The 10,395-nt window shown below is 51.0% G+C and overlaps 4 protein-coding genes across 4 annotated transcripts; 1 reads left to right on the forward strand and 3 right to left on the reverse strand.

Annotated features, from left to right (window-relative positions):
* Nucleotides 1-36: 36 nt before the first annotated feature.
* BCR38DRAFT_453248 (thioredoxin-like protein) lies at nt 37-1,148 on the reverse strand. Its single transcript, XM_040861577.1, has one exon. It carries the CDS (start codon nt 917-919, stop codon nt 269-271), a length of 651 nt encoding a protein of 216 aa, XP_040709378.1. The 5' UTR covers nt 920-1,148; the 3' UTR covers nt 37-268.
* Nucleotides 1,149-2,756: 1,608 nt separating this feature from the next.
* Nucleotides 2,757-5,010, reverse strand: BCR38DRAFT_453251 (Mur ligase). The gene has a single exon (XM_040861578.1). The coding sequence runs from the start codon at nt 4,842-4,844 to the stop codon at nt 3,159-3,161; it is 1,686 nt and encodes a 561-aa protein (XP_040709379.1). The 5' UTR covers nt 4,845-5,010; the 3' UTR covers nt 2,757-3,158.
* A 127-nt stretch (nt 5,011-5,137) lies between these two features.
* BCR38DRAFT_453252 (uncharacterized protein) lies at nt 5,138-7,462 on the reverse strand. Its single transcript, XM_040861579.1, has 2 exons — nt 7,140-7,462; nt 5,138-7,073 (listed from the first exon to the last, which is right to left on the reverse strand). Exons 1-2 carry the CDS (start codon nt 7,192-7,194, stop codon nt 5,551-5,553), a joined length of 1,578 nt encoding a protein of 525 aa, XP_040709380.1. The 5' UTR covers nt 7,195-7,462; the 3' UTR covers nt 5,138-5,550.
* Nucleotides 7,463-7,635: 173 nt separating this feature from the next.
* On the forward strand, nt 7,636-10,395 carry BCR38DRAFT_146561 (P-loop containing nucleoside triphosphate hydrolase protein; the record flags this gene model as incomplete). Its single annotated transcript, XM_040853674.1, has 2 exons — nt 7,636-8,366; nt 8,419-10,395. Coding segments are annotated over exons 1-2 (2,457 nt in total), but the record flags the coding sequence as incomplete, so codon positions are not given.

Here is a 10,395-nt window from a genome sequence, read left to right on the forward strand (position 1 = left end):
AGGATCGGGCTTTAATGTACTGGAGTGTTGCCCATTCCAAGTCGTGCGAAGTTCGAGCTCATGAAATTTAGCTTGCAGGTGGGTGACATTTCATAGGTACAGGGTAGCTTCGCCGCTTGACCTGCAGTAACCCGCCTCCAGGAGCTTCACACGCGTAGTTACAGCAATACATCGTTCGTAACCAGGGCGATGGCAAATCAGATATGTCTTTCAGTTGCATGTATTTCTTAGGCTATCAAGATTGGGTTTTTGTGACGTTAACCGCCGCCTATGCGAGGTTCTTACCCAGAAACTCCGACCACTGCTCCCTCGTCCAGCCCGAGCTGATATCATTGGCGACGACACCATCGAAGATAACAGTTGGGCTGACATGCACACCGACCAGTCTGGCCATCTTGATGAGAACCTTGAGATCATTCGTCACCTTATTTCCATTATTCAAGCCGCCATCGTCCGCCGCCTTGTCGCTAATTTCCAGCAGTTCGTAAATCTTGGTCTCGTCGACCCCGACACTAGCTGCCAGCTTGGCGAGGCGCTTGTAAGTCTGGTTGCGCGTCTCGTTCACGACGTTGACGTCGAAGTAGTCCGCCTGCGCCTTGAACAGCACATTGCTGAACTCCCAGTACTTGGCAGGCGCGAGTTGGAGCACGGCCACGGCGGCCTCGTGCACCAGCGTCGACGACGGGTGCCATGGCTGCACCTGCTGGCGCAAGATGATCTGAATCTTGGACTTCCAGGCGGGGTTCTCCTTGATGAGTGGGACGACGCTGTTGTAGAGGGTGTTGAAGAGCTTGGCAGAAAACGGACAAACGTAGTCGAGGTAGACTTCGAGGGTGTGCACTGCTGGAGCCACACCGGCCTCGGCCGTGGGCTGGGCAAAGAGAAGCCTTTGACCGGCAAACTTGGGAGCGAGAGCCATTTTTGAATTGCTTCGAGGTATTGACGGATAGTTTGGAGATGGAACTTTGAGTGCGATTGAGCTTGGAGGTTGCAATGGTAGAGTAGAGGTGTGAATGCTGAGTGTTGATTTTGAGTGATCTACGCCAGAGATGGTTATCTTTTAAGCAGTCGTGGTCAAACAAACTTCGAGTGGTGTTGCATTGTTAATACTAGATTAACGGGCTTACAAAACGTTGGATGATGCAGTCCGCAGCTTCGCCCGCACAGCCCCGCCCTCAGCAACACCCGCACCCGGGTATCAAACAAAGCTGGGGGCCGCAGTTCCCGTCTGGGGTCTTCGGGTTCAAACAACTTCTATACCAACCAAACTTGCTCACAAATCCCATTAATAATAGAGTACCTTCGATCGACTTGGTATAGCACCTTGCAACTAGTTCTTAAGGTTATGCAGTCCAGTTCAAAACTGTATTTGTAGTGGAAAAAATAAGCATGCCTGCACAAGAATGAAGGACAAGGTTGATTTACCGTCGTCATATATTCTGGTAAATTTAGTGTGAATATCTATATTCTAGTAAGACGCTCTCCTGTATTGTAGAAGCTAGTGTCTATATCTACGAATACAAAAGTGGCGACAAATCCCTTCACCAAATCGACCCATTGCCCTGAATACTCGTCCGCCACTTCTGCTCATCAGGGGTTTCAAGTAACGGTCTCATTCTGATGGCCATGTACTCAACCCTTATAAACTTATGCACAGGCCGCAAGTGTTCTCAGTTTTGCAACTTTTCTTGGTTCTCTACCTCGGGGTCCATAAACGCGCTCACCGGCACGAGCGTCTCCGGCTTTATCCACGTCAACTCCATTCTGGAATAATATCTCGGTTCGGCAGGTTCTGCTGGGTTCCTGTATTGATCGACCACCGCCATTGCTTCGTCAATGATATTCTCTCGAATCCATTGAGCGGTCTTGACAAGATCGGGGCGATCCTCAATGTCGTCATCCTCCCAGTCTTCCCACTCGAAGTGCTATAGTACCTTGATGAGATCCTCTGAGTACGGCTGGCCAACACCCTGTAAGTTGGTCTCGGCCACGCGCAGGCCGTCAGGGCGGTGGAGCCATACCATACCCACTCGCTCGTCTTTCTGGTTTCCCGGAATCGACTTGTACACACTATCGGGGTCATCCGCGGCGGGGGTTTGCGTCATGGCCAAGCCGCCCAGGGTGAGACCGAGCTGGTAAATTTCCACCACTCTTCCAAGTCGTCCGATTCGTTGCCTGCAGTTTGAATCCATTCTTCAGGGTTTCTTCGACGAATGCTAGACCGAAATCGCCCAAGGAGAGGTTGGGAAATACGGTGATAGAGGGGTTGTCCCGGTAGTTTATATGCACTCTCACGCTACACAGATGCCAAATTGCTACCTAGGTAAAGTGTTCCAGGACTCTGAGACCTGCCTCGTACTACTTGTCTCTAAACTACTCGAGGTTGCCTCCGTTGGAGAATCTAGCGGTAGAATGTTAGAAACTTGATACTCTATTACCACAAGAAAATCCAGTGTTTGCTTACTTACGATTGGTAACGCCGCTTGGCATCTTCCAAACTCTCGGCATTTTGATAATTAGTTCCGTCTCTCTCTTTCCTCTCGTCGTATCCGATAGTCAAATGGACTCTAGGTTTATGCAGTCGATCATGAAGGACTTTCTTAGATTTTACAAGTCATTGTTGGAATTTTGATGGAGTCCACAATGTGTAGACAAAGATGATCCGGATTGGGCAACGACTTGAGGTCAACGCATCCGGTTCTTCTCAAAAACAAAGACGTATCTCCAACGTCAATAACTTTCATATTGGCAGTCAGTGTTTCTATAATTGTATATACGGTACTATCGGATCTGGCCAGCCCTCAGGGGTTTCCGCTTTCGGAAGCGTTGTCTCAAAACTGGTACCCGTACTCCGCACTTGGAACCTACAAGCATACAATAGGGGCTAAGACTGTTTACTGTGACATCAAAGTCTTTGTTGTCAATGACCGCACATCGTATCCCCATGCGATAGGCCAAAAGGAACGATAAGTATAGACTCATCCCTCGGATCAGGGAAGGATTTTGACTGGCTTCACAGCCTCCTTGTGAAGATGGCATAATTCTTTGGCAAGTTCGGATGTTATTACCGGAACTTATTGAAGTTGTGCCAAATTAGATGTTGAATCTTACTTTGGAAACCGTAGAGAACAAGTCAACATGTTCATCTCTGCCTGGCACTATATGGGAGCGTCTGGTTTCAGAGTCCTTAGGAGGGCGCCAACCAGGTGCAAACTACCGGTCACTAGAACCACGACCTTCTTGCCCTGCGCTTTGTCTCCCATATACTGCTCTCTGACCTCTTGAATTACATCTGACATGTTATCGTGGATCCTAGTCGCTGTACCCGGAGCCAGACTCTCAAAAGTGTCAGCTGCCGACTTCTGAACGGACAAATCTCTATCTGGCTCTTCATCACCCCTTTTTTGTAGATCATTCCTGGTGAAGACGGCCCTGTCAAACGGCCGGGCATCTGGTGTTCTAGTGGCTCGAAGTATGCCATCATAGAGACCTGCCAACAGCTTGGCCGCATCTCTGTCTTGTTGATTGAAGATCAGGACCTTTTCGCTGCCGGCTAGAGTCTCCTGCTTGCTCGAATACCACTTAGCTACTTCTTCGAGACTTTCCGCTGTGTGTGCACCGTCAATGAGCCATGTGATATTGCCGTCTATCCGGGTTTCGCATCGTCCTCTGAGTCTTGCCTGTTGAAGACCATTTGTAAATCCATCGGGTAGATGCGCGAATAATGCATTCGTAGCCCCAATTGCACTTTCGCCCAATCTTTCCATGTGTGCTTTTGCAGCCGCCACAGCAAGGGCCTGGTTGAACTTCTGGAAGTCTCCGTCCAAGCTTCCAAGGGTATCGGCCTTGACACCTCCCCACGACTCAACCTCGTCATCCGTCACTTCTACCAACTCCGCCCCCTTCTCTTGTGTCCTCTTTCTCATGACTTTCATGGCCGCCTCTCCGGCTTCGCCTCCTAATCTTCTCGAAAAACACTTCCTCCCTTCCTTCGCAACCCCAATCTTATGCCAAGCAATGTCAGGCAAAGTCCGCCCCAGCATCCCCACATGATCTATACCCAGCTGCGTAACCACACTCGCCGTGGTCGCCTCGACCGGCAATACATTCGTTGCATCGTACTCTCCGCCAATCCCACACTCAATCACCGCGGTCTTAACGCCCTCCTTTATAAAGACATAGAAGGCCAAGATAGTCAAAAAGCGGAAGTAAAACGGCTTTGACATCGGGCCTTCCACCTCTGCGCTCATCTGACCCTCTTCGCTTCCTTCAGCTAACAGCGCCCGCGCCGAAGCTGTAAACGCGTCCCAGACCTCGAAGAAATACCGCGTGAACAGATCCTGGCTTATTGGTTGCCCGTCCAGCATGATACGCTCCCGGACGGAGACCAGATGCGGCGAGGTGTAGGTCCCGACCCTGCCGGCCGTGGCATGCAGCCCCGGCTGTGTCAGAATCGAGGTTAGGTACGCGCAGACGGAGCCCTTGCCCTTGGTGCCGGCTACGTGAATGCACCTCAGCTTGGTCAGGTCACTGGGGGACATGCCGGCTCGGCATAGCCAGGAGAGCATTTCTGGTATTGCCAGCGCGTTGAGATCTTGGGGTTTGCCGTTGCTGCTACTGTTTGGTGAAGTCGTGGGAGGTGGTGAGAAGAGGGAAGTGACTGCGTGATTGGATTGCAGGGATGATAGGCGGGACAACGCGCTGTCATAGGTGCGCGCCATGGTGGAGGATAGTCGTATTCGACCACGAAAGCGTGTAAGTGAGAAGAGACCGGTATAGCTCGTCGCTGCGTTCTTTGCGGGCTTGCGGCAAATGAGAGTGGGTTTGATCCAGCTGATTTTCATGATTTCATCACATCGGGTTCGTGAAGATGAGTCTCAGGCAGATTTCACCGCATTTTGCCATCGATATGTCGCCGCTCATTTTTCATCTTGAATCAAGCAGCAGTATTGTTCTTTCTCACTTTCTCACCATATGGAACCACTTGTCTGTTGAGAAAGAGCCTTGAAGTCCTCCAAGTGCAAGTGCTTCAAGCAAGGTTTATTTGCAGCTGGTGCCAGCTGTGGATGCTTGCTTACATGCTCCTGCGCTCTGCTCTTGTCGGGTACTTATTGAAGTGTTACCCAAGAGATCAGATCTGCAATCTGCTTCCACAGGTGCTCAACTTAATACGATGCCTGAAGCCGATTTTCTCTGTATCGAAGCGCCCTCAAAATTCCATGACAACATCTCATCGCCGAAACATCTTCCAGCATCTTACTGCAAGGGAGAAAAAGGTGTCGATATACACATACTCCAAAGTATTCAAAGAAACTACCAACTCAACCTCCAGTGTCCACAAGCAGCTGCCATTGCAGCCACAACACATTATTTGTTCTGATTTGCTCCAGAAGCCCAACTCGTTCATAGCTGATTGTATTTATCGATGAATGATCATATTTCTATTCCTATCCCCATCCCTATCCCATCCATGTCTCAAAAATGCCGCTTGAATGCGGTGAACAACGATGTCTACTAACTCCAACCCCTGCGCTCAAGATCATTCCATGATCAAAATACTGTAACGGCGCTGACATAGCCGTTCTTCAAGACCTCAAAGACCAGTCCGGGAAAACCATACAGAGTTGTTGTCGACTCCTCATTGCCGTCAAACTTCTTCGCCGCAACGCCGCCAGAGCTATCCTCCCAACCACCGGTAAACTCATAGCTACTACCGGGGCTGTCGCCCCATCCGCGGTTGAGAACCATGCCTCGTTGGCGTTTATTGGCGTCGTCTTCCGACATATATATGTTCTTCCATTCCTCTCTGAGGCGCTCCTCCAGCTCATTAAACTGGGTTTCGGAGTTGTCTACAGCATCGGAGCCAGATGACGGGTATGAAATCTCCCAGCGACAGCGGCGATGGCGGTTGAAGGGGTACGAGCCGGGCACATTACCGTGCAACACTAACTTTGTGGCCACAAGCCGATTGGTGGAGTCGACTTTGATCGGCTTTTCGCTAGGATTCCTGTTCGTTGTGGAGATTTGCGAAGGTGGTAATCTTGAAGCCAGGACCGGTGGTGATACGAGGATGTCGAATCCGAGATAGAAATAATTGTAAAAACACTCTCCGGATACATTACCAACAAATTCGTCCTCAACGGCTTCTTCATCGGTATCATCCGAGCCTGTGTTGGCCGATGACTGGTCAGTATCTGTGAGGTCGTCCGGGCGCTTGTAGTCGCCGTTATTCGATCTCGACCTGCTATGACTCGCTGTGCGCGTCTTGTGGATGTACATCTTCTGGTCATTCTTGCGGTAGATGGCATCGGGAGGGCCTAGTTCTGCAACCAACTCCTGAGGTGTGGTTTCGCCAAGTATAATCCATAACGATGCACTCGTCCACTTCTTGAATAGCTGTAATCGGCCTCCTCCATGTATCTTAACCAATGAGATCTCATCGGGAACTATATCTTTGCTCTTGCTGAACACGTAGGCCGACTTGACGCTTGGTAATATATCGGTCCAGAGGATCTCTCGGGCCTCTGCCCAGGACTTGCCACTGAAGACAGCCATGGATATAGCTGTCTGGCTAGCGGGAGCCGAGAGCAACGACACCACATCCTTATCTGGCGAGTAGGCTGATTCTGGTAGCGGGAAGCTGAATGCGACGCCAGGGTATGACAGAATATACGTGCCAGTGTTGCTCTTGTCATCATCCGACGGTGGGATGTACTCGCCAGCATATGTAGGGCCCATCAACCGATGATAGATGTTGCGGAAGCTTGGACCGGATGATGACTCTGCTCCTAGCTTAGGAGAGGTTATGCCTTGTCCCGGCAGGGAGGCCGGCTTTACGATGTCTTTCTCGGGGTGTCCGTAGGTGATGCGACTCAGGGTAAAGTCGATGACCTCGATGAGACGGAGTCGTTGTTCAGCGCCATCGAAGCGCAGTCGGAGGCCGTTTGCAGGAAGTGACAGGATCACGGGCTCGGTTACGGGTTGGTTCGGCGAATAGACAAGATCGAGTTTCGGGAATCGTTGCGGTTCAGCCTTGAGACGCGTCAAGACGTCGTGAAGCGACGCCCCGAGCACTTCACGTAGCTTGGTCAGCTAGAAGCCCTTATGAATTATACGGCATTCGGGCGCGGGGATCTTACCCAGAAACCCCAACGCTACGCCCGGGTGGAGTGTCGCGGTAAACATAGCAGACATCTTGGCTGAAGCTATCGCAGCTGGGGCCCAGCTCTAACTGGAGGTAAAGTATAGTAAAGCTCCCAGAAAGAGGAAATATTCTCAATATGACTAGACGATTGTGGAGTATGACAGCTTAACCGATCAAGTCAATGGTCTAGTTGAGTTGAGCGTTGGTAGGGCTCCCGCCCCATCACCTTGATTCCAGAGGGCCGGCATAGTCATTCGGAGGCAACGCGGGGCTGCTGTGATTCAGATGCCTGGGGACTGCACGGGACGTCATTTGACTATGTTCCACGCTCGCTCGGCAGCCACGGGCACCCCTCCCGCTGATGCAACTCCATGACTGGCAGGGATGGTCCCGCCATTGGCAAATCTTATCGTTATCGCAGTTGCCCGGGGCGACAGATATGGGCCTTGTTGATCCACCCCTGCCGCGACATGAGCAAATTGGATCAAACAGAAAGTGCGACCCGCGCATCCGCATATCTCCAAGCAGCCAGAACAACCAGAACAACCGTGCAGCACTTCAGTCGACATCAACTTCTTGACTTTAACATCATTGAAGCTTCGCTCGTGACCTTTTGGAGAACTACGCGAGATCTTGCTTCGCCTTAGGCTCACATATATGCAAATCATTCGAGTTTGCTTACTTCAGTCACCATCAACACCAATATCCGAATTACTTTTCCATTCCATCGTCGCCTGCCGCGATGCAGAAGCGCCCCGTTAGGAGTGAAAGGCCCAGCACGGCTAACAGCGTGCGGGCTGGAGCTGCTGGACGTGCGGGCTCGCGGCCAGCTATAAACCGACCGTCATCCCTCAGGCATCCCACCACACACCACACTGCCGTTGCAGCCAGAATCGATCGCACTGCAGCCCCGTCACCCGCAGAGTCATTGTCATCAGTCTCCACCGCCGGAACCAAGCGTAAGGAGCGCGAGTTTGAGGTGGAGGTTGTCCATGAAACCAACATCAATGTCGTTGTGCGGTGTCGGGGGCGTAACGAGCGAGAAGTGCGCGAGAACAGCGCTGTCGTGGTTTCTACAGAGGGCGCCAAGGGGAAGTCAGTGCAGCTTTCCATGGGTCCCAATGCAGTGAGCAACAAGACATATAACTTCGACCGTGTATTCTCTCCTGCGGCCGATCAAAGCATGGTCTACGATGACGTAGTCAAGCCCATCCTCGAAGAAGTACGTGCAGTCATGGAATGCTTCCCAAATACCACAGCTAACATGCATTTAGATGCTCTCAGGATTCAACTGCACAATATTCGCTTACGGCCAGACTGGAACTGGCAAAACATACACCATGTCTGGAGATATGAACGCCCCTTTCGGCATTTTATCAGACTCAGCTGGCATCATCCCCCGCGTCCTTGACTCCCTGTTCAACAAGCTGGAAGCTGAAGAAACTGAAAGCTTTGTCAAATGCTCCTTCATTGAGCTGTATAACGAGGAGCTACGCGATCTAATATCCCCCGAAGAGAGCGCGAAATTGAAGATCTTCGATGATACGTCGCGAAAGGGCCATTCTACAACCGTCGTGCAAGGCATGGAAGAGTCGCACATTAAGACGGCTGCAGATGGCATCAAGCTTTTGCAAGATGGCAGTTTGAAGCGACAAGTGGCGGCTACCAAGTGCAACGATCTCAGCAGTCGAAGCCATACCGTTTTTACCATTACGGCCTGCATCAAGAGAACGGGGGAGGACGGAGAGGATTACGTCAGTGCCGGCAAGCTGAATCTTGTTGATCTTGCCGGCAGTGAAAACATCCAAAGGTCTGGGGCTGAGAACAAGCGAGCGGCCGAGGCCGGTTTGATCAACAAGAGCTTGCTTACTCTTGGTCGAGTCATCAACGCCTTGGTTGACCATGGCTCACATATCCCCTACCGGGAGTCGAAGCTCACTCGTTTACTTCAAGACTCGCTTGGTGGACGTACCAAAACTTGTATCATCGCCACGGTCTCGCCCGCAAAGAGCAATTTGGAGGAGACCATATCAACCCTCGATTACGCCTTCCGCGCCAAGAACATTCGCAACAAGCCACAGGTCAACCAGATGATCAACAAGAAAACATTGCTGAGGGAATTCACGCACGAAATTGAACGGCTCAAGAGTGAGCTAATTGCTACAAGACAAAGGAATGGTGTCTATTTGTCGAATGAGAGCTACGAGGAAATGACCGTAGAGAGCGAATCCCGCAGGATTCAAACCGAAGAACAAGCGGCCAAGATCGAAACACTCGAGTCCAACCTTCGAAACAAGGTCCAGGAGCTTTTCTCGCTGACTTCCAGTTTCATGGGTTTGAAAAAAGACCACGAAATAACGAAATCACAGTTTGACGAAGCGAAGGAGGTACTTGACCAGACCGAGCTTGTGTTGGAGGCAACCCGCAAAACCCTCGCCGAAGAAACGCATATCCGCAAAGCCCACGAACAGACCGAAGAGCAGATGCGTAGCATTGGCGGCGAGCTCATTTCGACTCTGCAGAAGACGGTGGATCACGTCGGAGGTCTGCACGCAAAGAACAAGAGAAAGTCAGATCTTCAGTCCTTGAACCGAAGCAACTGGGCAATGGCTCAAGATCAGGTGTCAGATGTCACATCACTAGTCGAGAGCCGGGTTGAAGAGTTCCGTGCCGAGCAGCAACAGCACATCTCGGGCATATCCGAAAGAATGCAGTCTTTCGTACAAAAGGAGCTGCATAAGCTCTCGGCAACACAAGCTTTCCTGGACGAAAACCTGGAGAAGTTCGCTCTATCTAAGAAAGAGCTCATGGAGCAAAAGGACAAGTCCAAGGACGAGATGGACGCGGTGTTGGAGGAAATCAAGGAGGTTCGCGACCACATCAAGGAGAGAGTTGGCGAGAGCCTCCAAGCACTTGCTGGTGCCGCAGAGAAGATCGCGCAGGATGTCCTCAGCGAACTCGGCACATTCCACAATATGTTGCACACCTCATACTCGACTCTGGGAAAAGACTTCAAATCGATATTCGAAGAACTACTGAAACACATCACTAGCCAAAAACAGGAGTCTGATAGGCTTAGACAACAGCTTCAAGGCGCAAGTGAGAGCATTTTTCAGACGAATGCTTCAATATCAGCACGAATCCAGGAAGTCATTAATGAGGAACGAAAACAAGCTGCTGAGGATAGACAAAAATTGTTGATGCAGATCTCATCCCTCATCAACTCGCAAGCTGAACTGCAAGAGTCGCGG

The sequence above is a fragment of the Pseudomassariella vexata genome, assembly GCF_002105095.1.
Source record: "Pseudomassariella vexata strain CBS 129021 chromosome Unknown BCR38scaffold_31, whole genome shotgun sequence".
In the NCBI taxonomy this organism is placed as follows: Eukaryota; Fungi; Ascomycota; class Sordariomycetes; order Amphisphaeriales; family Pseudomassariaceae; genus Pseudomassariella; species Pseudomassariella vexata.